Source organism: Blennius ocellaris, assembly GCF_963422515.1.
Source record: "Blennius ocellaris genome assembly, chromosome: 12".
Classification (NCBI taxonomy): domain Eukaryota; kingdom Metazoa; phylum Chordata; class Actinopteri; order Blenniiformes; family Blenniidae; genus Blennius; species Blennius ocellaris.
This window is the reverse complement of record NC_137661.1, coordinates 20,811,474-20,838,890: the sequence shown is the minus strand read 5'-3', so window position 1 is coordinate 20,838,890 and position 27,417 is coordinate 20,811,474. Positions and strand designations below refer to the sequence as shown.

General features: G+C 44.0%; 3 protein-coding genes across 4 annotated transcripts in view; 2 read left to right on the top strand and 1 right to left on the bottom strand.

Annotated features, from left to right (window-relative positions):
• The first annotated feature begins 721 nt into the window (after positions 1–721).
• On the top strand, positions 722–8,038 carry LOC308137307 (barttin-like). Of its 2 annotated transcripts, XM_080505933.1 has the most exons (5): positions 722–1,013; positions 1,234–1,560; positions 5,440–6,817; positions 6,904–6,980; positions 7,621–8,038. In XM_080505933.1, the coding sequence occupies exons 3-5, from the start codon at positions 6,641–6,643 to the stop codon at positions 7,724–7,726; spliced, it is 360 nt and encodes a 119-aa protein (XP_080362059.1). In that variant the 5' UTR covers positions 722–1,013; positions 1,234–1,560; positions 5,440–6,640; the 3' UTR covers positions 7,727–8,038. The 2 variants fall into 2 exon arrangements, with proteins under 2 accessions (XP_080362059.1, XP_080362058.1); XM_080505932.1 differs by lacking the exons at positions 6,904–6,980; positions 7,621–8,038 and having other exon boundaries at positions 5,440–6,618.
• A 2,070-nt stretch (positions 8,039–10,108) lies between these two features.
• pcsk9 (proprotein convertase subtilisin/kexin type 9) lies at positions 10,109–17,933 on the top strand. The gene is made up of 12 exons (XM_080506815.1): positions 10,109–10,386; positions 10,712–10,903; positions 11,734–11,866; positions 12,766–12,899; positions 13,015–13,156; positions 13,454–13,653; positions 13,845–14,028; positions 14,203–14,379; positions 14,468–14,616; positions 14,705–14,870; positions 17,176–17,342; positions 17,437–17,933. The coding sequence occupies exons 1-12, from the start codon at positions 10,213–10,215 to the stop codon at positions 17,653–17,655; spliced, it is 2,037 nt and encodes a 678-aa protein (XP_080362941.1). The 5' UTR covers positions 10,109–10,212; the 3' UTR covers positions 17,656–17,933.
• Positions 17,934–22,569: 4,636 nt separating this feature from the next.
• usp24 (ubiquitin specific peptidase 24) overlaps positions 22,570–27,417 on the bottom strand; it is a gene marked incomplete at its 5' end in the record, with an annotated part of 41,917 nt that continues 37,069 nt past the window's right edge. The window contains 10 exons of the mRNA XM_080506825.1: positions 22,570–24,188; positions 24,827–24,937; positions 25,026–25,112; positions 25,510–25,585; positions 25,702–25,780; positions 26,095–26,161; positions 26,307–26,372; positions 26,450–26,563; positions 26,663–26,781; positions 26,917–27,019. Of these exons, the coding sequence (XP_080362951.1) occupies positions 24,126–24,188; positions 24,827–24,937; positions 25,026–25,112; positions 25,510–25,585; positions 25,702–25,780; positions 26,095–26,161; positions 26,307–26,372; positions 26,450–26,563; positions 26,663–26,781; positions 26,917–27,019 (885 nt within the window). The 3' untranslated portion in view covers positions 22,570–24,125. The remainder of the gene's footprint in view (positions 24,189–24,826; positions 24,938–25,025; positions 25,113–25,509; positions 25,586–25,701; positions 25,781–26,094; positions 26,162–26,306; positions 26,373–26,449; positions 26,564–26,662; positions 26,782–26,916; positions 27,020–27,417) is intronic.

The window sequence follows — 27,417 nt, the reverse complement described above, 5'->3', positions numbered from 1 at the left end:
CATATACTTTATATGACAGTAACTTTAAACTATAACTAAGTACTAATTTTCAGGAACTAAAAAAGTTAATCCAAAAGCAGTAACCAGAAACATGTAGTAAATGTCATGACGAATCGAAGCACATCCAGTATAATTTAAAACAGGAACTATAAATGTATTAACGTGATCATTTTCAATGCACTTTTGGATGAGAAGGGAAGTGGAGTTCAGAACTTTAATGACAAACAGGCAAAGAGCAAAGACGATAAAAGTCCAGAGTGAACGTCTACTCTCATCATCAATACAGATGTTGTTGGGCATTCCTCTCACCCCTCTTAATGCGGGCCTGGGGATTCCCCCCTGCTCCACCCCCACCGGAGCTCCACCTCAGCCGCAAACCGCTCTGCTTTTTACTTCAAGTTCACGGGTTCATTGTGAGACGAGAACCCAAGTCTTATGTGCGAACAGAGGAAAAGTGGCATAGTTGAGAGTGTGCGTCTGTGTGGACGCCCTGCCCTCCATTCCTCATTAACACACACACACACACACACACACACACACACACACACACACACACACACACACACACACACACACACACACACACACACACACACACACACACACACACACACACACACACACACACACTGCTGCCGTGGCCGCTGGCCAGATGAAAACCCACACAGCTCGGCCCACATGCGACATCAACTCCTGCTCAACAGATTTTCGGGGCAGTGATCACTCCGCCTGCGAGGAGGAAGAGGAGAGGCTCGGAGACGCTCCTGGTGCGCGGAGGAGCGGAGCGGAGCGGAGGAGGTCTCGCTGCGCTGCGCACGGGCACATCATGAGCGAGGCGCGGCGGCTCCACAGGATTCACGGCGCGGACCCGAGACTCTGCCTGCCCCCTTCCTCCCCGACACATTTTTCCAGGGATCAGCCGGACACCTCGCGGACATGACGGGGAGAGTGGGAGCTGGCGATGTCCGAGCTCTCCGCGCAAACATCAGCTGAACAGCGCGACTTCCTATTCGGTACACAGAGGATCCATGTTTATGCGCGGCGTGGCGCGCGGCGCGTACGCGTACTGGCGCGGAGTTGATTTTACATGTTGCACATGTCTCCTGCTGTACCTCAGTGAAAAATCACCCTTTTTCAGTTTCCCTCCGTGTGCACGCTCCCGTCCTCTATTTCCGCCTCGCTTGCACACGCAGACGTTGCAGTTGAGCCCGTTGTGTGCGTTTCTCTCTCCAGCCGCGGCTGAAGAGGAGGCGTCTGGAAGAAGTGAACTCCTCCAGAGGCAGGGGCTCTGGAGATGCCGATCCACCCGGGGACTCTGCTCTGTCTGGGCGTGCTGCTGATGACTGCCGGGGGGGTCATCATCCTTTGCGTTGGCCTGCCCTATCAGTCGGTCCTGGGGCTGCTCCTGGGCTTGTTCCTGGGGCTGGGGGGCATGGGCCTGCTGGTCAGTGGACTGTGCATGGCCATGAAGAATCTCCAGGTGGCAGTGCCCGGACACTTTCTCCTGCACCCCCGCACCGGGACACGCTTCAGCCCCCAGCAGGCCTTGGCCATACAAAGGTACACATGCAAAGAAACCAGTCTTGATATTAGAAGAAGTTAAAGAGCTGAGTTTTATTTATTTCTTCTTTTTTTCCCTCTCCTTCCATGTGGGGGGACCACATGACAGGGATGACAGGATCAGTTTAAAAGATAGTTCATCATGCAGGGGTATAGTTATTGTGCTTCGTCTGTGTGAATCATTTAATTGTTTCACATCTCCCTGGCTCTTTAAAAGCGTAACATGCCACATGTGAGTGCATCTTGAGTCCAAATCTCAGGAGTTACAAGGATTAAACTCATTTGTCCAGTGGCTCTGAAAGGCAGTACTGCTTCTGTCAGCTTACTGTCTGTACATTGCTGAGAGTCAGCAGGTACATATAACATGTTCACCATCTCAAATTACCATGATGCCATAGTTAAATGTGCTAATAATCACAAAGTAGGGGGAACTGGTGTTCGGAAGTTATTAAACTAAAAGCTTCACTTAAAGTTAGAATGTGAGGTTTAGGGCAGATTCTCTTCAACAGCGTCATAATTCCATCATTGTTTAGTTTTTAGTGTTTGTTTTTTTGTTTAGGACCAGTCAGTTCAGTATAGGATTTGTTTATCTCATGGTGATGCTAAATATAAACAAAGGGGATCAGCAAAGTTGTTACTAAGTGTTGTGGAGGATCAATGAATATCTGCATTTTGTGGAAATCCTCCTGACAGTTGGAGACCTTCCTGGTCCAAATGATTGGAAAGCTCTGGCACCGAGAACAAAGGACATAGCAAACTTTCTTTTTCTGCTCACCATTGATAAATCAAACCCTTTAACTCTTTGGGTTTCCCTTGTGTTGTTCAAGCTAAATCAGTACAGCGTTTGACAAATTCCAGAGTGCACATTTCAACGCTTTTTGTTTGTTTGTTTTTAATCTAACAGACTTCTTGGACACATTAATGTGTGCTGGTTGTCATTTGCATTCTCACGTAGGCCATTGAGCTGATCAGGATTGCTGGCACTTTAGAAGTGTTCTATTTTTCCTTTGCTAAACTTGTTTTTTGCTTCGTCGTCCGTCTAAAAGAATCTTTAAGAGAAACCTTAGGCATCGACAGGTTGTCAGTAAAAATGTCTCATTAAATCTGTGTAGTTTGTTACGCTTCTGTGACACTCACTGCCTCAAGTATCAAAGGTGGAATAGCAGCCCCACGTATGATGAAGACGCCGCCATATTTTACAGGGCGACTGGATTCTCTTTATGGGCTTGCTTAAGTTAGACTGGGATAGAAAACCTTTTTTTACCTACAGGGATTTTGTTTTAACAGTAGACTCTTGTATGTGTCTCATTATGGGTTTTCTCTATTTTTTGACAACCTAACCCTAAACCTGCTCTCCAGGAGCTCCAAGGGGGTTCTGGACCTCAGGTTAGAAACCACTGATTTTAAATTTGTCATTTAAATTAGGACTGATGGGAAACGTCTCGATTCCACCTCAATTAGGCTGAACGCCGTAATGCTGATCGTGGTGTGGAGAAGATAAACTCAAGGTTTTCTCAAATGACATCACACAAAACATAGTACTGGAGTATTCTATGTACAAAATTCAGTTTACATACAAGCTTAAAAGTCCCTTGAAGAACAGTGAAAATCTGACATTCATAAGGATTTATTAAGAAAACAAACACAGGAAGTAAGAGCAGGACGTGTTCAGCCAAAATAGAACGTTTTGTCACCCCACATTTCAGGAAGCTTATGCATTTTCAAAAAGCTCTACTTGGGTTCAGTCTATCTATTGAACACGGGTCATTGTGTTTTGTGGATTTGGTCTTTCTTGGCTTCAGCTTGGTTTATTGTTTGGTGTTCAGTACAGTGACAGCAGGGGTGGTGGAGTGGTTAAGACTTAAATCCAAGTTAGGAAGTTTTTCTTTCCGTCTGGACGAATAAATTTCCCAGAGTCTGCATGGCTTTTCTCAGGAGACTCAGATTTCTTCCTTAGTAAAAAAAAACAAAAAAACAACCTTGAGTTTAACTGGTGACTCTAAATTGCCCGAAGGGGTGAATGTGTGATGTTGTTTGTGTCTGCGGAGTGTTTTTCCCCTGATGTAGCTGTTTCCCGTCTGGGGTGTACTCTGCTTTTGCCTATAGTCAGCTGGGGTTGGCTCTTATTCCTCGCAGCCATAGCTTGATAAAACTGGATATAAGATGGATGGATGCATTGACGGTACACGCTGAAAGCAAAACAAATCTCTTTTCTCAGTTTTGTTCAGGGAGTTTTTCATGTCTTTTTTAAATGTATTTTTTTAACCATCCCCCACTTCTCCCATTCAGTTTCGTCTGACGTCCATGGCCTTGAAACACTTAAAATAGTTGATAAAATCACAAACAGCTCAAACATGGATTTTGAGATCTGTGGGGATTACCGTGTAGGCTTCAGTCTTGTCACATTTCAGTCACAGATGCTTGCAGACAGCTTTTCTTGACTGTTTAAACTGAATATGAAATACCACACCAGCACCCGTTTATGCAGATAAACCATCATTCATCAAGTGTTAAATCATGAGTCTGGACATTATAGTAAACTGCACCTTCTCTGTCGGTCCAAACAAACGACTCAGGTGAAGTAATTTTTGTAAAAGCCTAAAACTACTGATAATCAGTTAAAGTTTTGTTACTAAAAGCAGTTGAAGTCATGAGGATAAATGTATATACTGCTTGCATGGGCTTTGAAAGGAAGCTTCCAGCTGCTGGGATGTACAGTATGTTGCTGTTACTGTAATCCACTTTGTATTGACATTTCAGTCTCGAGAAGAGTTCAGGTTATCGAGGCAGAAAAGATGACGGGAAAAAAGTGTAGATGAATCAAACTTAAATACATTGTCTCATATATATAAAACAGTTCCAATGAGATCAAAGAAGAGCGATGTGACGCATAACACCGTGAAAGTAGTTGGACTGCAAATGAGAGCTCATATCATGAGTCAAGGGAACAGTGATAACTTAGATGTTTGATTAGATGCTCGGATTAGTCCATTGTCAGAGTCCCACACAGGATGTGGTCAGACACTGGGTTCCCACGTCTCTGATAAAGATTTGAGTCCAGTATCGATACTTATAGGGAAAAATGATCATGAAAAATGCATCCACAGCAGTTTTTTTTTATGTAGACAGACTATACCAGAGTTCTGCAGCCTTTATGACCAAAACAGACGTTTTGTTTTACCAACTGTTCACCTAATAAATTTGCTTGGACCTCCTAAACACGTTTTCCATTCATCAACAACACTTCTAAAACAGCTTATAAATCTTTATAGTGTAAAGTTTTGCTCTGTTTTTCAGAACTATACTTTATTTTACCTTTATAAAATTTAACAACTACTGCTAACATCTGCTGACTATTTATTGTCGTATTTGAAAGTTTCAGGTTTTGACGCTTTAGTTTCAAAAGTACCTTTTTGTTGTTTGGTTGTTTGTTTACACACAATTATGTGGCTCCAGAGCTGTGGGGGATGAGGCACCAAGAAAGAATGTAACTTCCAGAAGCTGAGAGGTGGATTCCACATTATAAGATGTGTTTTTACAGCACGTCTTCCTCACTTTTGATTAGTTGATATCTTTAGAATCTGAGAGGCAAATGCTGAACTTGGGCAACTTTGCAAAACCATTTTCAATCAAAACCAATGTAAACTTTTTTAAATTCAGATTTTCCTTCCATAGACCTCCTTCAATAGATGCTGACCCACAACATCCAGAAGTTAGGCTATTTTGAAGGTGCTCAGAATCAGTTGCCTTTCACAAGTTAACCTTGGTCAAAAGTACTTAGTGGATGACGTCGGAGTGTTTCCCCTGCTTCTCAGTTATCTGATTTAGGAAGTGCGTTCCTTCCACTTGTCATTTTCTCTCGTTGCTTCCTGTCTTCAGGAGGTTGGACCGAATTCGCCGGGAGATGTCCACGGACTCTGTCAGCACGGCACCAGAGCCCGAACCCTCCCTGCCATCCACCCCTCCTCCCTGGACTATGGAGCCGCCACCGTCCTATGACACGGTGATGAAGAGTCAGGAGCAAAGCGAGCGACTTTAATCCTTGCTGGATGTCCCACATTCATGACAGTGCCTTTTGTCATCGGTTCTCAGTGAGAACAGCGAAAGAGTAGTCTGTGCTCCATAGTGAACTTGCTGTGGCTCGCATTAAAAAAAAACAAAAAAACGAAAAAAAACTGTCGAGATGATCGCAGTCACAAGCCAAGAAGCAACGGAAGACGGCAGCTGGTTAAAGACTTAACATTTATGTAGACTGGACCCCCAAGTGGCCTTCATATCGACAATATCCTGTTGTGAATGACTGTGAAAGTTATTGAAACAATTACTACAACTGCTTCACATATTTGAGGGTCTTTCTTTAAGAGCAGCACGATGTAACTTTTACAACTTCGTGGAGGCCTGGCTGCAGGCCTCCTGTAGACCCCTGATTTTTATTGCCCTGCTTAAATCTATGTGACCGACTACTGTGGCTGCATGGCACCCTTCTTCAAACCCTTTGTTAATGACTGCCTAGCCCTTCTTCGAATCTCTGGCTTGTTTCAATACAACGTGCCTTAAACGACGACAGCTGATGTTAACAGGACAGTGTTATCCCTGCCCCAGCATTGTTTCCACTGTTTGCAGAAAGTCCACTGTTGCGACGCGAGTACAAACTTGGGTTAATGAATAGCCGGGGCACACTGTGCGTGTTGGTGCACTCTTAAATATTAGATTGTTTATTTAAAAGAAGGGAACCCGATAAAGACGGAGACGGGAAGTGTCTGCACACTTTATACCAAAACTCAAACTGAGTAAACACTCGACCAACTTTGCTCTGGAGCTGAATTACGATACCTTCTTTTTTCTTTCTTTTTTTTTCTTTTTTTTTGCGAGCAGCTTTTGACAAGGTGACCCCTTGGTCACACCCGCAATGTTATACCTGAGCCGAGCAGTCTGTCTGCAGGCTGTAATAAGCATCAGAGTGGAACACTAACTGCCTTACCTTTCAACCTCACCTTCAAGCACTGACACGGGAAAGAAGCCACAAGCAGTTTCGAGTTTACACACCGACGAGCTCCGAGAGGCAGCGGTGCCAGGAACAATGGCGGAGGGGAAACCATATCGCTACGGGCTGATGGTGGCGGGCATGGGCATGGTGGCTTTTGGCCTCTTTATCATGATTCAGGAGCGTCCGCACATCTATGCCACAATGTGCGCTCTGGGCGTCACCATGCTGTGTGTCGGGACTGTGTGGAGCCTCTGCCAGTGCTATCCCAAGGTAGACGAGAGAGAGAGAGACTCAGGAAATATGTGATGCCTGCCAAGAAGGAATAGATCTTGTAATGGAGGGTGTCTGTTTATTAGGTCATTGTGGCTCCCGAGATTCAGAAGGAAAGCCTAGAAGATCTAGTGTGTGCTGCAGCTGAGGCAGAAAATAGAAGGTACCGTCTCGTGCTCACACACACACACACACACACACATACACTCACACACACAATATATCCTCCTCGGAGGCCACAGACGAGTGAGTGCCTCATCAGGCCGTGATGATATCCTGTTGTCTCTCTGTGCTTCTCTGACTGCTGAGTAACCATCATCTTGTGGGTGAGCATGGCGACAGCAGTAATATAATGTGTCTGGTGGTGGTGGGCTCTGTGTTAATTAACTGTAGACACAGTTATCCCGTTATCAATACATCCATTTTTTCTTTTTTTCTTTTTTTAGTTAAGAGCACTTAAAACAATCAGTATTGGGAAGGGCAAAGCAAGCTGGAGCTTTTGAGGTTAAGAATGATAAAGAATGATAATTGAAAACAAAAGGACATTCCCTTGATTAAAGGCACTTGTGACTGTCTCGGCTGGTGTTGGAAAAAAGAAAGGCGTCCCGCTCGGGCTTGTATGAATGAGGATTTCTAGTTACATTCCTTTCCGACAGCCAGATAAAGACTTGCATGCTCAGCGAAACCCTGTCTCAGAGGCAAAAATTAAGAAAACAAGGACAAAATGCTGGAACTAGAGTTCTTTCTATTCCTGCCCCCCCCCCCTTCCTCCTCCTCCCCCCTTGCTTTTGATTTAATTTTAGGTGCACTAAAGCTCTGGCAGGTTCCCGTGGCCAAAAGCCGAGTAGAATTCTCTCCAAGGTCCAGAAGAATCACAGTCACAGCTGTCCCACGCTGCATCTGGTCTGAGGCAGGGACACCCTCCTCAGAGGAACTCCTCACTGGCCCAATCCAAACTCACCAGGATTCCAAACTGCACTGGAGACGGCGAAGAGATCCTCTCATGCATTCTCATGGCTCTTTAGTCAATGACAGCATCGCTCAAGCATGGTGCTCTTTGAATGTGCAGTATTTGTATACAGCATGGAGACGCGACTGAATCTGGTATTATGTAACACGTTTGCATAACTTTGTGTCATTGTGAAATTAAATGCTTAAATAAAGCCAAAAATGTATTATATGACATTCCCAGGAGATGGCGCTGTTTGATATATGAACGTTTCTGTGCGCGTGCATCCCTGAGCGACAGTGATGACTAAAAATAAGTCAATTAAAGCGGATCTCTCTGAGAGTTGCAGATTTTGGAGGTGACTTTCCATATTGAGACCCATCAGCAGAAAAGACTATTTTATTTCCCTGTACACTGCTCACATTTTTGCACAAAGTGTCCCGAATTAACTTCTTTGTCTACAAGAGCTCCCATTACAGAGATTTAACACCTTGTTGTTAACAACACATCCAATAATTGAGTTTCAACTAATAAATATAATAATATAAGCCAAAAAAATCATATTGCTTAAAATTACAAAAAAGTATCTATATATATAATTATTCTCTTGTGAATAATTAAAGAAAACCATACAATTGTAGCCGAAGCGCCCGTTTCCAAAAATTCTTCGCCTACTGGTTTCACAGGTAATATGGTAAGATTAGAGTCAAGCACTTTTAAACCAGATATCAACTGGAAATTACCCCCAAATTACTACATTACAGAAATGGTCAAATTATTGCATGCAAATTATAGGGATGGAATCAGTCCTCTTCATTAAATCAGCAAAGATTATCTTAAATTCTAATGGTATTGGTTTTAATGGTAGCTCTGTCACAGTTTGGCCCTGGGGCAGCAAAGATGACTTTTTTGCATTCCTGCCAATTGTCATATTAAAATCTTTATTGCAGACACAGGTCCATATAAAACAAGAACATACATGTCATAGTTGCTCACCCTGATTTAGACTGTTTAGATACTGCAAGAAACCCAGCAATTCACTAAATGTTAAGATAGTTGAGTCAGTTAAATTAAAGTTTCTTGACATGTTAACTTTTATATGGATGGACTGTTACAAACAAGTTCAAAAGGGAACAACAGTCACCTGAAGGTTCAAAGTGGTATTACAAAACAGCTGTAGTAACTACTACGCTACGCTTGCTAACCAGTGTGTCTTCAGTGTTTTGAAGGACACATATGAGAAGATGCCACACATTTCCTCACATTATGCCAGTTATTAATATCACAATATGTCATTTTCAGCCAGAATGCGGATGCATGTTTCTAGATAATGCATACCCTTGTACTCCTATATATCTTTATTGTCATCACACTGATCACATCTTATTCATGAGAAGAATGGACAAGCACTTCTTTTCCTTCTCGATAAAGTCCACAAAGATCTTCTACTTCCTGTCTGTAAAGAACCAACAAAACACAGTGTTCAAGGTGCGAGTGAGAAGCTTTTACCTTGTAAAGTGAAATTCAAATGGAAATCTCTCTATAGGGCTGAAACTACTTTGTTATCCTTATAGGTGTTAGTCTATTTTATCATTTTAAATCGTCATTTACATTAATGTTCAATTCTAAAAATGTGTCTTTATATATTTTAAGTTTAATCTTCTATTATTCGTTTTAATCAGTCATTTTGGTGAAAAAAATCGAACTATTTGGTTCCTCTTTAGGCAGTTTTAGCTAAAGATTAACAAACAGTTTTGATCGGAGCAGCTGATCAGTCCCACTCACAGAACATTGGAAGGAGTGGAACTCAACAAAAATGTTGGTGCTTGACAGTGAATAGTGAACCACGGTTCTCTGAGCGCGTCTCAGCTCTGCTTCTCTGAACAGATTATGGAAAGAAATCACAGATATCCTGTTATTAGTATCCTGTTCATGGCTGCGCACAATGGAGAGGTTCAGGATTGAACAAATACTCAAACTCTTATTGTCCACATTATGTTTTGAACGGCATCAGTGAATCAAAGTGACAGGAAGGGTTTAGGTTTTTTTTTTCCAGATTGACATGCAGTGGTTTAGGGGAGAGGATGAAACATGACTCTTCCTCGAAAAGAGGTGTTTTTAACGGAGGACAATCATTCGATACAAAAACGGTGGCGTGAGCCGAGCAGACGTCACTAGTCCCCGCCTCAATTTATAAGAATCAATTGTTTGATTTTTTTTTCTTCTTCTGTTTTTCTTTTTTCATTGTGTTTTTGTTATTCTCCGAGATCTGACTACATGGTTGGAGGCGCTCTCTCTGTTCGGCACGCAGAGCGCGCGCAGCTCTCGGACGCACCAAAACATCTGGACAAGTCAGATTGAAATTAAAAACTCCGATCAGCGCGCGCAGCAGCTGCAGGCAGCGATCTTTTTTTGGGGGGGTAAACAGTTGAAAAGGTGTGAAACGATGCGTCGCACCTCAGCCTGGGTTGGATATGCATTGTGCTTGTGCGCATCTCTGGCCGCGTGCGCGCAGGATTACCCCGAGGACGACGAGATGATCCCGGATCTGATCCGCGAGGACGACACTCAGTCTGGCACCGGAGCCGAGCCCGCTGCGGAGTTCCTCAGGTGCAACAAGGTAAAGGCGCAATCACGAGCCGTTCACGAGTGTGAAAGCGCACCATCTCCATCCAGAGTCACCGTGTCTTTAGTGCAAAACGCCGATGCGCATCAGCCGCCACTGAGATGTGCGCACCTTCACCGGGGACCTCCAACCAGCTACTTTTATTATTTTCTGAGGTTATTCTGGGGGAATCTGTCTTTCAGGCTAAATACTTCGCGAGAGCTTTGACTGTTTTATATGAAAAATGATTTTGAAAGCATGCCTTGAATGTATGTGCATGTGGACACCACAGCTCGCACGCAGACCACCTGTACTCTCTGTTCCCCGCGCTGCGCTCCAGGCGGCGTGGCGAGTGCCCGGTCAGTACCTGGTCATCCTGCGCCAGGGGACGCACGAGTCTCAACTCCAGAGGACCGCCAGGAGGCTGAAAGCCAAAGTCACCAAGAGGGGCCACAACCTGGAGATCCTGCAGACCTTCTCCGGTCCACTGCGAGGATTTGTGGCGAAGATGAACAGTGACGTCATTCACCTGGTAAACTCACCGGACAGCATGCGCCTCAGATTTAAAAAAAAGCCAAACAAAAGATATAACACAACGAATAGACAGATGCCATTGATTTGGTGAACTGATCCGAGAAGTCACAACGTGACCATGATCAGTCTAAAAATGTACGCCCCCTACCCCCCAAAGAAAAAAAGAAAGACAAAGAAAAAGGAAAAAGGAGAAACTCTGAAACTGTCAGGTTCCTAATTGGGACCGCGGGCTGTCATAAAATGATCTTGAGGCTTGTCAAAAGCCTGACAGTATTTTGTGGCAGCTGCAGTCTGCGGATGGATCGTCTGCCGAGACCAAAATAAAACGAATCACAGCAATAAATCCTGGTTGAGATGAAAGCGTGTGCGTGACCTTCTGAGAGGAAGAAGGGGAGAGTGAAAAAAAAAAGGTTTTCTTATATGACTCATATGAGAGAAATAATAATGCAAGTCTTTACACTGTTAAACATGCAGGTGTGGAGACTAATGGGCTTTTAGGAACCCCACATTTGGACAATTTCAGCAAAAGCAATTTGAGTCCTAAAAGCAATAGCAAGAGTTTAAGTGTTGCATTAAGGCTTTTTGCATCAATGGAAGTCTTTATAATATGAGGCAAAGAAGGGGGATCGTCATCAAGTCTTTGAAAGTGTGTTTTAGACAGTTATATAAAATATGTAATTGAATAATAGCCTCTGCAACCAACGCGTGTCTAGATTATGATGGGAACACAACCATCTAAGAACAGCTTCACTTGTTTACAACCATGCTTGTATTTAAACGTTTCTTTCTTCTGAAACTCTCCAGTAAGTTTCATTTTGCTTCTGTCAGGCATTAAAGCTGCCCCACGTCCACTACATTGAGGAGGACTCGTCCATCTTTGCCCAGAGCGCCCCCTGGAACCTGCAGCGGCTCCTGCAGCCCCGGGGCATCTTCTCTGAGAACGGGACGTACACGCCCCCCAGTGAGTCTCCATCCGGCACCCGTCACTCTTTACGTGTCGCAGATTATTAGAAAAGCAGGTGTAAACATCAAGTCTCACATATGGAATCATTTTGTTCTTTTCTCTGTTAATGTGAAAACATGATAACAAATGAATGAAAACTTCTGAGCAATAAGTCGGAGTTTGAGATGAGCCTCCCTCAGTGTAATCGCAATTAAATGGCTCAGCGGTAACTCATGTCACCATGGCAACTCAGGTGTTTCACGTGGGCACAAACGCGTCACAACAACACAACACAACATTATCTCAAGCATTTTAATGCTTTGACTGTAACTTCATAAATGTTTACCAGTGAAGCATATTCAACATTTACAAATATTTAATTAAGAATATTCACTGCAGCCACCACGTGGATTTGGATTGTAGAAATAGATATATTATTTCAGTCCCTAAAAAGTTAACATGTTAATGTGTGGTTCAGGAGGTACTTTGTAAATCGGTTTGTTTATGTAGTGGGTTAGTAATCTGGACTCACAGTAAGAACATACCCAGTACATACCTTCCTTTGCATGTTTTCCCTGTGCATTTGGAAAACTCGAACGTGTATTTTATTATGTCATTTTATTGCAATTTTTTTTTTAATCTCCTCCATTCACGACATCCTACATTGTCCTTTTTCACACTCTTCCCTCTACCAAAGACTGCGACTTTTTTTTATTTCTTCCACGTCATCCGGCTTCTTTCATCTGTATTATTCACGTTTATTTCGCTGCATCTGCAGAGTTAAACCAGTTCAGCCGGCAACTCCAGGTGCAGCCCTGCAGCTAAATAGATGCTTCCCACCGTCCGCTGGAGCTTCGGGAGCGACTGCTTTCCTTTAATCACGTCCGATCCAGCCACTCACAGTCTGTCCTCTGCAGATGATGGAGGGAAGGCGGAGGTGTACCTGATGGATGGCAGCGTTCAGAGCTCTCACCGGGAGACTGAAGGACGAGTGCTTATCACAGACTTCACTAACGTCCCCGAGGAGGATGGAGTCAGAGTTCACAGACAGGTCACAGACGCCAGCGGGAGAAAGAATATGTGCACATTTTTTTCACTGCGGCTGAGCAGGAAGGAGTTCTTCACGCTGAGATCCGCTTTGCTCACAATCACCTCTCCTTTTGCAGGCCAGCCAGTGTGAGAGTCACGGAACGCACGTGGCAGGAGTCGTGAGCGGAGCCGACTCCGGTGTCGCTCGCGGCGTCGCCATTCACCTGGTCCGTGTGCTCAACTGTCAGGGCAAAGGGACGCTGGCTGGAGCCCTGGCAGGTCCGGCTTCACCCAAACTCTGCTGCTGCTATGAATACTATTATTAGGAGGAGTACCACTAGTACTACTACCAACACCACCACTATTATTATTACTCCCACTACTACTATTATTAATATTACTATTACTTATACTACTACTACTACTACTACTACTATTGCATTTTATTCTTGTCCTCCACTCAGTGATGCTCACATATTTTTAATTTGCTATTCAGTCAATGCAGAACCACATCTGAGATTTCCATGCACGGTTACGATCTGTGGTCTACACCCGTCCCTCTCCCGTCTGTTGCAGGGTTGGAGTACATCGAAGCCACTTTAGCGGCACATCCAGTGGATGCGGCGGCGGTCATACTGATGCCATTTGTCGGGGGCTTCAGCCGTTCGCTCAACTCAGCCTGTCGGGCGCTGGTGGCCAGTGGAGCCGTGGTCATCGCTGCTGCGGGGAACTACCGCGATGACAGCTGCCTGTACTCCCCCGCTTCAGAGCCTGAGGTGACCCAGCACTGCGCCCGGAGCGCCTGGTGTGTTCACACATGGTGCAGATAGTGATCGCTTCTCTCTCTCTCTCTCTCTCTCTCTCTCTCTCTCTCTCTCTCTCTCTCTCTCTCTCTCTCTCTCTCTCTGTGTGTGTGTGTGTGTGTGTGTGTGTGTGTGTGTGTGTGTGTGTGTGTGTGTGTGTGCAGGTCATCACAGTGGGGGCAGTTAACTCGGCGGATCAGCTCATGTCGCAGGGAGCAGGTGGCAGCAACTTCGGACGCTGCGTGGATTTGTTTGCGCCCGGCGACGACATTGTGAGCGCCAGCAGCGACTGCAGCACCTGCTTCACCTCCCGCAGCGGAACGTCTCAGGCTGCGGCGCATGTGGCGGGTCGGTTTGTGACGCCACACGATGGCCGGTTGCACCCACCGCCAAGAACACACACACTCAAACACAAACACAAATGGACACACTCAAAGAAAGATCTTCACTTGGGACCCAGTCGAAAACAACAAAACAAATCCTGTTTCAATAAATGCTGAGTTTTCTTTTATTTATTTGCAGGAATAGCAGCGGTGATCCTGTCGTCCAGTCAGGCCGCGTCCCCGGTGCAGGTTCTGCAGACGATGCTCCATTATTCCATCAGCGACACGGTCAACCTCCTGTCTCTGTCTGAAACACATCAGCTCGCCACTCCCAACCTGGTCGCGGCCATGCCGGCCGCCGACGTCGCCGCGACAAGTTCGTGACTCGCAACCTGTGACTTCACGCACGTGCTCAGGGATCACGATCGTTCACGTCCCGCGCTTTCGTTTTCTTTCCTCTCCAGGTGAGCGGCTGCTGTGTCGGTCGGTGTGGTCGGACAGGTCACGAGCGGTCAGTGGCGACGGGGTCGTCAGCCGCTGCCGCCGGGGCGAGGAAATGATGGGCTGCAGCGGCTACGCTGCGCAGGGCGCCCGTGTGGGGGAAACCATCACCGTGAGTTCAAACACATCTGCTAACATCTGTAAATGAAAAAAACAAAAACAAAAAAACCTCTGACCTCAAGTCTGACCTGCGCTTGCAGGTGACAAACGGACAAATGGAGTGCGTCGCATATAACGGTCCTGGAGGTGGCGGGGTGCACGCCGTGGCTCGTTGTTGCGTCATAAGGGGTCTGCAGTGCCAGGTCCACGCTGGTCCCGGACCGGGACGCGACGCTCGTTGTGTCGGGCCGCAGCACCAGCTGACCGGTGAGTCACATCAGACTTCACGTCAAACGGTCAGGATCGTTCGGGAGACACTTTGAGAGATCAACGTTATTGCTTTCTCCTTGAGCTGTAAACAATGGAGGTGACAGCAGCTCACATGAGGCTGCAGCCATCGTCAATCGGTCGCTATAACACTATAACACTATAACACTTTCAAGACTTGACCAAGACGTCAGAAGGACTCGCTGTGATATGTTACCTTGAACCAAACTATCACGCTGAAGCAGGGATGTGGAATTAAATACACAGCGGGCCAAAACTTAAACAGTTGGTACAAGTCGACAGCCAGACGGAAAACTTTTTAAAACAAGTTTAATGGACATATTCAACCATTAACTAACAAAGCCAATTAGTTATTTCTTGTATAACAACGTTATCACGTCATTAAATAAATGGTGATTTAATAGCGTTCATTTCTTATAGGTTAAAATCACGACAGACAGTTTAGGGTCTAAAGTATTCATGACATATAACTATTGCAAAGCACAGATAGCCTTTTTGTTTTTCCCCAATTTCCAAAATAGTATATTTTGATATTAAAAAATAGTGGGCCTTGTGGCTCGGTGATGGGAATAAAATTAAATAAAAAGTGTTTTGGCCAAATACCTTAAAATGTGCAAAAACATTGTGAGGAAGACAATTATTTGAAATTGTAGCTGTGTTTTTGCTGCCTCTTGACCAGGACTACCTTGAAAAATATGTTGTTGTTTTTTTATCCCTATGGGACTTTCCTGGTTAAATAAAGTTAAATTAAAAAAAGTAATATCGAATATAAATGAGCTGGCAGAAATCCAACAGGTTCAGTTTTGGTGCAGGAGCAGGAGAGATGTGGGGATCAGATGGAGGATGATTTCTTTTTTGGTTTTTGAGAAGAAATCATGACAAAACCACGTCATCCACACTTTCATAATTTCTGGTCTTGTAAGTTTAGTTTTTCAAGTTTGATTTTCAAGTTACACCACTTCCAAAGTGCTCAGACTTTGTTAACAAGTAGTAATGTTTACTAGCGTGCAAGACTTACTGATATTTTTTACATGATAAGAGGTTGTTATTAACCAGTTTTGGGATATTTATGCAACAAAAAAACAACTATTTCATGCCCATTCAATGCTTCCTCTTCAAAACATCTTTATAAATCGCCTGCAAATGTCATAACGGCTACATTATATTTTTTGGAAATGAAGCTGATTTCATAATTTGGAGTTATTTTCTGTGTTACACTTACTATTTATTCAGTTGTAGGAGAGGTCACCTGCCAGATTGTCATGATTTTTATATTTCTTTCATGATTTTGATCCCGGTGGGCAGCAGCTCTCTATTTTTTCCCCATCTTTGTCCATTAGTGACAAAGATAGATCGATGATGAACAATCCTTTCAGACACAAGTGGATGAATTCATCTGTGGACTTATTCCACCCTGGTTTATCTGATGTGAGGTCTGTGTTTCAATTTTAATTTTAATTAAACATTTTTTTTCTTAAACTTAAAGAAAAAGGCTGACTCTTGGTAAAAGGATATTTCCTCTTAATGAACACTGATGGGGAGTGGTGATAAATGCTCTGAATCCGTAAGAAACTCTTGGCTTTGACATAAACTGTTATAATGCAAATAGAAGAATGAAGGCAGCTGAAAGAAATTGTGTTTGGTGGAAAAAATATGTTTGCATGAGGCTTTTACGAATAATTGAAAAGTGTGGAAAAAATCATTTTTTTTAAAAGAAAAACTAATGTGAAGGTTTTAAAGGTTCAAGAAGACACACGCATATTTCCATCAACATGAGAAATAAGCACTTTGTATTTACATATCTAAATTACAAATACAAGAAAAGAGGATCGTAGTGGATGCAGAAAACACGAGTTGAATTACTAATACCAACTTCTGTATTTATTATTTTGGTGAACTTTAAATCTGTTGATCGGGAGGCTTTTAATAGAACAGTTGACAGCGGCATCAATTATTTCACATAACAAGGTAGATTAACCCTTTTATTGCACTGCTTCTTTATTCCGCAGCAGAAACGGTTCTTCTGATGAAGCCGTTTCCGGATAACATTCCTCACTTTGAGCTAGTTACCATGGCAATCAATGCATAAATAGCAGCTACTATATCTATGCGCGTTGTAAAATTGCAGCTTCAAGATGTGATTACAGCACTTAAATGGTTTTAGATCATACCGTCCATTTCCTGCCTGCACAATGATCCTAAAGTGTCTGTTTTGAGGACGACTGCTTGACGACATGCTCAAGCTTCACTTGCACCTGCAAACGCGCCGTCCTTCTCTGTCCAGGTTGCACATCTTGGTCCACGTCCGAGATCCCGGCCGACTGGCGCCCGCATCACGGCCCCAGGAGTCGCTGCCCGGTTGAAGACGGCGTCACGTCACATGCGGTGTGTTGCCACGCCCCGTCTCTGGAGTGCCGCGTTCTGGAAAACGTATCGGCGGACGGACGCCAGGTGGTTAGGCTTCTAATTACAATACTGTGAACGTTACGTTGTATTTCCTGCAGACAGCGAAGTAACTGTTACTCTGTCCATTTCCGTCCTGCAGGCGGAGGTGTCCTGTCCCTCCGGGTGGACTCTGACAGATTGTCACGCCGTCTCTCAGGACTCTGCTGTTCTGGGACCAGTCGCCAAGGGAAACGGCTGCCATGTCCGCAGTGTGGTGGCGGTAGCGGCGGCGGCCGGAGCCGGAGGGGTCGCCGTCTGCTGTCGCGTCAGACCACAACCCTTCACCGACGCAGCCGCACAACACTTTGCTGTCCCATAAACAACGTCGTCGTCTTTTCAAACCAGTCTTCGTCCCCTTTACCCCCCTGAAGACTCTTTGTTCCCCTCGTGTTTGACATGAACGCACATGCGTAGAGCCGTTTTCTGTGTTTCAGCTGTAGGATTGAGCCGGTGCTCCTCGGCACGTGCCGGTTGCTTTGACATCCTGTCTGTTATTTTTAAATCATCTGCCATGCACAGTTTGTAAAATGTAACCAGATATTTTTGTATCTTTTTACTAACCAAGAATAATAAAAAAATAAAAGAGCTTTCATGAACACCTCACCCGAATGTCGACCTGCTGTTGAAGTGACTGGAGCCGGAAGTCAAGATTAACCTCACGGTGTTTTGAGCTACTTTAGAGCCAACATAATGTAAAGGGGTCATATCGTCGACAGCTTTTCAACACTTTCACGTGGGTCTCATTGGTCCAAAAACGTTGTATTCAAACGTTTATTGCCCCAAATTCAGCTTTTCATTCATTTGAATATTGGATCATAGGAGCTGCATTCAGAATCTACTGTGTCTGTATGAACGGCACTGGCTCCGCCCACACATGCCCATCTTGGAAAAATGAAGTGCTTCCTCTCGTGGTGCCATGTGCCAGAGAGCTGCCTAATTGTGAGACGGTCAAAGGGAGGAGCCTGCCTTGATTGGGATTGGATAAACCGATGACACTATAAAGGGTTTGATTTCTGATTGGCTCATTGGAGTAACACACTTTTTTTTTTTTTAATAAACCGAAACAAGCCAGGGAGAGAGAGGACAGACTTTCTTCGCTTTTGGCACGTCATTCCAGGTATGTGGACAATTATTGCTGTTGGAAAACCATTAGAAAGTTCATAAAAGGATGAATGTGGCACACAATGTGTCATTAAGAGGTGGGCAGTGGTGGCTAAGAGGTTAGTGAGTCAAGCTTTCAAGTTTTAACAAAGACCTGAACTAATATTACATTTCATTTAATGAAAGTGAAAAGCCCCTGCATGTCCGCTCCTTAATCGCCTCGTCTCTGGATCCTGGAGCAAGACCTTCGAACCCAACGCTCCTTGCACAGAGAAAGGTTAAATTAAACCTCAGCACACAAATGTATAATTGTCATAAATAAAGGATGCCTTCTAATAAAGGATGAAGATCAAACACTACGGGCATCTTGTTTTGAACGTGTTTTTGTCACATGCAGGAGGCGCAGCTGCAGGTAACCCAGCCTGATGAGCAGCTTGATTAATAAGCCTTCTACCTTCGGCTCACACTGTTTCGCTTTCAGCGTGAAAAACAGCAGGCAAGCCGACAAGTTAAATAGCTGATGTTAAAGGGGGATGTTAACGTTGCAGAGTGCAGTGCACACTCTTCTGTACTGAGCAGTGCAATGCATCGACGCAACAGGAGCTTTTATCGTTCCACAGCTCATGACACGATAAATGAGCTAAATAAATAGTCTGTGTCATGACAACCAGGGATGTTCGCTGGATTTAACCCTTTAGAGAGCAACCGAGAGCCCAGAGTTTTATTTCAGGATACTTCAATATGGGAAAGTCAGTGTAAAAGACCACTGTGTAACATTTACACATATCAAAATCACACCTATCTCAGCATTTCTATTAGATTAATATATATCTAATTAGGATTTTGTATAATTTTGTATAATTTCCAAGTTAAAGGTTTGGTATACACTTAGATAATGTATTATTTGATGTAATAACTGTCACACATTTGAACTGAAAGAAGAAATTGGTTATATATTTTGGATTAACAAAATATGGTCATTTGCCTGATAAAAAAAAATCAAATCTTACTGCCAGTTATTTCAGATGTTTGAACAACCGAGGAGGGCACAGGAAATGTCCAAGTATTGAGGTTCCTATAAAGGGTTAAAGTGACCAACACTGTCTACAGTATGCCAAAAACAGTTGGGACGCTGTGTTAAATGCAATTAAAAAAGTGATCCAATGATTGTGAATCTCAGAAAACCATATTCCTTTCTCAACAGATCGCAAAAGATGTTGAAAGTTGGACATTTGATCATTATTGATAAGCCCTGCAGTGAGACCAGTTTCTGCTGTTTCAGGAGAGGATTGCGGATGGCCACTCCACTCTTTAGTTTCCTAAAAAATAATTACCAATTTATTTAAACCATTTAACCACATGGCTGATGTCAAATTGCCATAATAAAATCTCATGAAACAAGCTCCCTGTTGGCTGTGGGCCAGACTCCTCTCCGTCTGGAGTGTTTTATACAATTACATTCAGTGGATGGCAAAGCAACATCTGAACGCTCTGTGAAAGCTGCAAGTTGATCAGTTTCAGTGACAAAAAATGTAAATATATTTTAGTTGAATGGCACATGAACCATAGGATAAACAACTAATCAGAGACGACATTACTGTATTTGGACTTTACTGTATCCTCATAGCACATCTGTAATGCCTTTTACACTTTACATTATAAAACTATTGAGCAGCTCATGTAAATTTTTTTCATTTGCAAAGATTAATTGAGACTATAAGTAGACGTTCCATCCCATTCATTTAACAAACAAGAAAATGCTACATTTTTAAACAAGCAAACAAAAAAACCCCATTATCACCAGCTATGTGGAATCAGGAAGACAATTTATCCAAATAATTGTACTTTTTTTAAAATGTGGCTGTTAAAGGTTAAATGATCTTTCGACAGGTATTGTTAGACCGTGGACACAAATGGCGGTTTTCCTTAAATTTTGTGTCACAACTACTCACAGAAATCAATTTCTGTGTCTGTCTGCCCAAGCAGTAGTTTCCACCTGTTCTTAATGCATCACCTTCCTTTGTGCATGGATTCATTACACAACTGATGTTATTTAGAGTAGAGACAAGTGGGATCATCGTCCTTTTACCACCTTCACATAAAGGAACATTTGTCATAAATTCAACTACTTTTTCTACATTTGAAAGTTTCTTTAAATTTCTGCCATTTCCTTTAACGTGATAGTTAAGTTTTATCCTTCACTTTAAGATAATTTTCATTTCCTTGAAAATTAAAAGGAAAAAAAAAATATTGTGAATTTGAAATCCAGTCGTGGGGGAAATAAAGGGTAACCGATGACCACAGCCTGCAGACATACAGAAAAACAAGGTTTACAAAAAGTTGTGCATTCCAGTTTATTTTATATCAAATTTCCCCTTAATCAAACTCTGATGTACAAATCAAAATTGAATTTAACATGCAGTACAGAATCCTCTGATGTCAGAAGAGGGTTTCTAAAATTGAATGACCGTAAAAACCCGTAACAGATGCCAACCCCGACCCACGCACTCGCCCGTCCTTCCCCGCATCCCAGGATTAAAACAAAAAGATTGTTTTCAAGTTGCGGTTTTCTTTTTCTCGTGTATTTTTTTGAGTCGTTGGATGAAGTCGCAGAGGGCCGCACCTAAATGACACACTCTTGGCTAAATGCGACTGGTTTCGCCAAAGCTTTGGCACAGACAACATGCAGCTTCCTCAGACAGCAACGCAACCAGCCAACAGAGGAGGGTCGTGTTTGTGACAGTTAAGTGCTAATGACATCGAATGACACGGCAAACAAAATGTGTTGGCGGAGGGAGGGGGGGGGGCTTTTTTTTTTTTTCCTTTCTCCCTCCCCCATCACACAGAAATGACAAACTTTCACCACCGCACATGCAAATGTGCTGGAGAGCACAACGTGACATTCACATCTAGTGAGATAGAGGGAAATGAAGCTTGTGTGAAGTGGGTGCATATGTATGTGTGTGTGATCTTAAAAAAAAAACGACAACAAAAAAAACAGCCTCTTTTTTTTTTTTTTTTTTAAACTCTCCTTGAGCTCTGAGGATGCAGAGGAGACTTGGTGAATCGACTGCAAAGCAGATGCTGAAGGGAAAATGAATTTTGCATGACTGCCCTATGGTCCTCACACTGTAAACATTGACCTGTTAAAGCTGAGAGGCTAATCTGCTAAACTAGTTTTAGGCTCATGTCTTCGGAACAAGTGTGGTCTTCTCAAACATCTAGCGGGCGCTAATCCGCCGGAGCACGGAGTGAAAAGAAGCAGCATTTAATTTAATTTATTTTCTTAACCTTCACCTCAACCTGCGCTGATGCCTGCACCCTGTTTCAACAGAGTGAAATGGACACCGCCCCCACTGCCAAGCCCCCGCCCACCCTCATCCATCCATCCATCCATCCATCCATCCATGCACACACAGAATCAACAGTTACATTCCTACAATCCTTTGCGACGACACAGAGGAAAGAAATTCCCTGTCTCAGTTTGGGGAGGGATGGACACGAGGCAGTCCTGTTACAGGAGAGACTGGTTTGGCGTCACGGATGCCGACGCACCTCATCCGAGATGTAGCGGGGTTAGGTAAGGGCGGGTGGGATCGGGAGGTTAAGGCACTTCAAGTCTCCCGAAGACAAAAGGTGGGGGGGTGGGGTGGAGGGGGTGATGGTAAAACGCAGGTGTTGCTCTCCAGTGAACACCGGAGCGATATTTGAGTTCAGCTCCTCGATGCGCGTGTCCAATGATGAACAAAAATGAAAAAAGGCAAAGAACAAGCAAAACTGGGAAAAAAAAAAACCCAAAATAAGAAGAAACCTGATAAAGTGAAGGTAAGTGACGCGAGGACAGCCCGTCCCGTGAGCGACGTGAATGAGTTGCACACACGCTTGCATGTTTTTCCACGAGTTTTTATCAAAGTGTTACTTGTCGTGTGTTTTCATGTGTGGATATATGCAACCTTGGCACCGAAAATGAAAAACATGCTCTTGAGCCCCCCCCACTCCCCACCCACCCTCCGTGCCCTCAGGTGGCCCACCCCACCTGATCTGTACACTTGGAGATCAGCTCGTCTTGCATAAGGCTAGTTAGTCCTTAAAAAATATACTCTGGCATTCAGTCCATCCAGAGATTAAAAGAAGAAAAAAAAAAAGGCAAAGAAGAGTAGGGATGCACTGATACCAGTATAAATCCAGTAATTTCCCATAAAAAGCATCTCATGTCAATGGCACGTTTATTTCAGTTGATCGGTGAACCTGGTGTGCTGCAGTCGGCAACATAACGTCCACAACAAAGCTTTGTGTTCGGGAGGAAATAAAAAAAAAAAAAAAAAAAAACCCAATGCATGTAGAGTGGTAATAAAAACATTTAAAATCAAAGGTTTTTTTTTTTCTTTTCATGTTTTTGTTAAATCTACCCACACTAGGATGTCTGAGTGTGTCGCCATAGCCGAGGGGAAAAAACAGTCAATGATCAAATGTTGGCAAAAGAAAATTTGTTAAGTCGGGGAAAAATAAAGGAAAATGGTAGCAAGAAACACGTTTATATTAAAAAAAAAAAAAAAAAGTGGTATCTATGCACCCCTGAAGATGAAACACTGCGATAAAAAGAAGAAAAAAAACTAAATCTGCACATGAGGCCGGCTGTCAGCAAGAAGAACAAGGAGGAAGAGGAGTGGAGGAAGAGTGCTGACTGTGGCACTGCTCGTTTCAGATTTGCTGAGGGCCTGAAACTGTCCCGTTTCTGGGACAGCGTCTGCCTCCATACTGCATAACCCCCCCCCCATGCTCCTCCTCCTCCGAGGCTACAATGTGATGGCCAGGGGTCAAAGGTCAAGTTGCAGCCTTTGCCATCGGTAGCGTCTGCAGGTCTGCATATGTGGCACTGCAAATATGTTTGTTAAAAGCAAAAAAAAAAGAAAAGAAAGGAGGACACGAGTGCGAGGAGGCCCTAGAGGAACTGACCGGAGCTGCTGCTGCTGTACGTCACCATGGACCGGGCTAGACTATAAAGTGCATACTTAAACCCCACCCCACTCCCAGGTGCTTGTGTGTTTGTGTGTGTGCGTGAGTGTGAGAGTGTGTGCGTGTATTTGTGTGTGTGTGTGTGGAGGCGTTCCTGTACAAGTGAGCACGTGTGTCTGCGGGTTCCTCTAGAGGCTGACGTGACCTCTCGCTATTCGCATTGGCTGTGGAAAAGAGCACAGAAGACTTATACTATCTTACACTGGAAATTACATATCTTTACAGTATGAATATGTCTTATGTAGGTACATTGGCAAATATGAGCAGAAAATTGTTAAAACACAACCCAAACCCATCCTCCACCTGGCTGTCATTCTGAGTGAATGAATGATTAAAAAGATAAAACAGAAGTCAAGAGTTGTTTGCACTTCCCACCCTAATCAACTCTGCTGCCCTTAATGATGATGCGTCTCTGTCGTCGCCCCCGGCTGCTCTCAAAAGGAAGTAATTCACCACTTATTCATAGCTCCTCCGTTGCCGTAGCGACCGCGAGACAAACTGTTCTGATTGGCTATCTGTGGAGTCCCTAAATGTCCGGACCAATCAGAGGTGAAGTGCAGCCCTTTTATTTATTTATTTTCTGGTATGGCTGCCGGAGCTGTGCTTCGTCTCCGCGGGGGGATGGGAGGAGGGGAGGAGGAGGAGGAAGGGGGGTCCCACCGGCTGGAGGAGCTAAGAGTCGACGTCTTCTAGATCGCTCTTCGAATCACCGAGCATCATGGGAGACTCTGACCCCTGTGGAGGAGGAGAAGAGTGCGATAAATACCTGAGCATCTCACTGTCAGATGTTTCCACACTTGGAATATTTTGACAATTCTGGATTTTGCTTTTAAAAATCACCATCATTTCGAATATTCCAGTTTGTTTTTCAAGTTTTCCTGATAAAATACAATTATGGAACAAAGTTCTGTTCTATTAGTTTTTTGAGAAGCATGTGCTGTTGAGGGCACGCAAATCACTTTTAATAAATTACTGTAGTTTCCTTTTGGGAATAATAATGTGTAATTTTTCTTTAAATATGAGACCAGAGAATGATTTAAAAAAATGTTTTAAAAGAAAAATTAAGAAAATAAAATTGAACCATCCATATTTCCAGCAGTGACAGTGGGATTACAATTTCTATAAAACACACTCATTATCATGCCAGAACGAGTCTGACAATCTCACATTGTGCGAGAATCCTGACGAGCTCAGCGGGAGTCAAAGAAGAATACAGCGGCTTCCAATCCGCCACTAATAACAACCGTGGGAGGTAACCAACTGCCTTCACGGCTTCCGCGGCGCCGCGGAGACGATCCATTTTTCGCGCCGTTCTCCTGCTTTTCGGCGGCTGAAACTCCACGGGTCACGGCCACGCTGCGGCGGAGGTTTACCTGTCGGAGGCTGCGGTCGGCGTTTTCGTTTGCCGGGCTGCCGTCGGAGCCGTTGCTGCTGCCAGACTGCTCCTTCTCGTTTAACAACGCCGTAGCGTAGGCCAAGGTATCCTGTGGAGTTACACACACACAGTCATACATCTTGTGTTTAGCTGAGAGGGTGTAGGACGACGAACGCGTTCGTGTACAACGCGGGTACCTGTGCAGAGATGGTGCGCTGGAAGGTTTTATTGGTGGACGTCTCGTTGGAGACGTTGCTCTGCGGAGTCCAGTAATGTTCTGTCATCTGAGAACGGAGGGAAATATGAATCACTCCGAGCAGACGGGATGATTTAATCACGGGACATGAACTGCGCTGCACACCGGGGATTTCTAACAACGAGGTACTTGCGGGGTTGCTGTCGGAGGTGGATAACTACCGAAAAAGCTCAAAACGAAGTAGAAAATATAAATCACAATACAGAACAACACACGGCTTGCGGGCTACAACTGCACAGGCAAGAAGAGGCTTTAAACTACAGACAGGGAGTTCAAACAGCATTAAATGGAAGTGAAATGAGAAGTGAAAACAATATCACCAGCAGTTTTCCTGCCAATTATTGTAATTGTGTGCATACAATGCGCGGCTGCAATAAAACACTGGACTATAACACTTTTGGCCATGCAGTCATTAATAAGCTTGCCTTTTTCTGTAGCCACTGCACGGCCCAGCTCCAGTGACCAGACAGGTCCTTGAAGTAATCCTTGGCTGGAAGACACCTGGAGGGACAAAGGGGGTGTGTGTGTGTGTTGTTAAAGAGAAAATAATTCACAATAATTTACAGTTTGTGTGTGGGGGGGGATAACGGTGATGTTGGATCTTTATTTGTACTCACTTCTGGGCTAATGTGACCAGGAACTTGACACACTGGTAGCAGCGCCGACTGTCCACATTGTTGCTCTGATGCATCAAAGCTGTGAGGAGAAAGGTTAATCATTTATTTCTACACTCTGTATATATAATAAAGAATGCGAAAATAATAAAAGACGTGAAAATAAAAGATATTTGACTGTATTCTTAATTTTATTGACTTTTTTTTTTTTTTTACAATATCTACCCTAAAAAACTTGGAAATGTTTCAGTTTATATGTATAATTCAAGATCCTGTATATGAGGGTTTAACTGTATTAATTTATGTAAAAATAATGTTTCTCATTGTATTTTAAGTTTGTGAGATGAACCTGTATATAACAACAAATAAAACACATTAATAAATCACCAGCCGTACCCAACAAGCCTTTCTCTGATTCAAAAGCATATTTCAGTCTCTGGGCCTGTAGAGGATCTTCCACAACCTGAAAGTAAAAGATTGGATAACAATAATTATGTCTCACGGAACAACGTGGACTCTGCAGACATGCAAAAAGCACGACGTGGCCTGAACGCTGGCGAAACGGCGGCAATGTGATGGACGAGAGGTCGATGAAGACGACGACTCACCAGCAGCTCCTGCAGCATCTGAAAGACGTTCTTCAGCTCGTGAGGTGGCGCCGTCTCCAGCTGGGTCTGAAATGCAGAGTGAGCATTACGAGACGCGCTCGTCTGCGATCGAGCGAGCGAGTCGCTTTTCGAGGGTTTCTTACCTTCAGTAACTGCAACACTCCCAGAGAAAAAGGCTCATTGCAGAAGGAGCTGTAGGTCACCATCTCCATCAGGACCGAGAGCGGCCCCGACAGCTCACGCATGGCGAACATCACCTGGCGGAGAGCCACGATGAAGAGAAGGACATCAGTGACTTTCAACTACGAAAGGAGATCAGAACAACACCGGGAGTTGCCGTTTCATTCATGCGCTACCTCGAGAAGGTAAGGTTGCCCCTCTGGCGTGAAGAGTGAGGCCAGGATGTCTGCGTGGAGGGGGAGGAGCGGGGTGGATGACGGGATGCTACCGAGACGCAGCTTGAATCCTCCTGGAGCTACACAGGACAACAAAGAGACGAAAAGAGAGAGAGAGAGAGAGAGAGAGAGAGAGAGATGAAAACGCATTTAGACCCGAGAGCTGGATTGGATGAACGTGTGCGAGTACCAGGGAGGGAAAGTGAGGGTCTCACCGTGCGTCTGCTGGGGGCCGAGGTCCGAGTGCAGCGTGATGAGGGCCAGAGTGGTGTGGAGGTGAAGAAACTCTCGAGCCTGAGCGGGACTCCACCGCCGGTTCTGTCAAAATACACACAACTCTCTCAATCATCCACAGCAACCAGACCAGTTTATGGTATTATTCAAACGCTGGCATTTCTAAACTCACTTTGAATTTTGTGGATTTTTTTTTTCCATGAATGTGTGACAATGAATAAAAGTTACAATGAAAAACTTCGAGGGAGAATTTTTTATTTATTTATTTTTTTAAATCACTGCGACGAATGCAATGAAATTAGATTCAGTCCTTTGTTAAAAAAAATACAAGAAACAACTATCAAAGATGAGATAAAAGCATGGCCATGGACATCACTTTTGCACAAATTCTTTCACAATAATTGCCGTATTATCCTTTGCAGTACAGAAAGCAAATACAGCAACCAGAAAAAAAAGCTTGTTTTTTAGTCTGGCTTGTCACG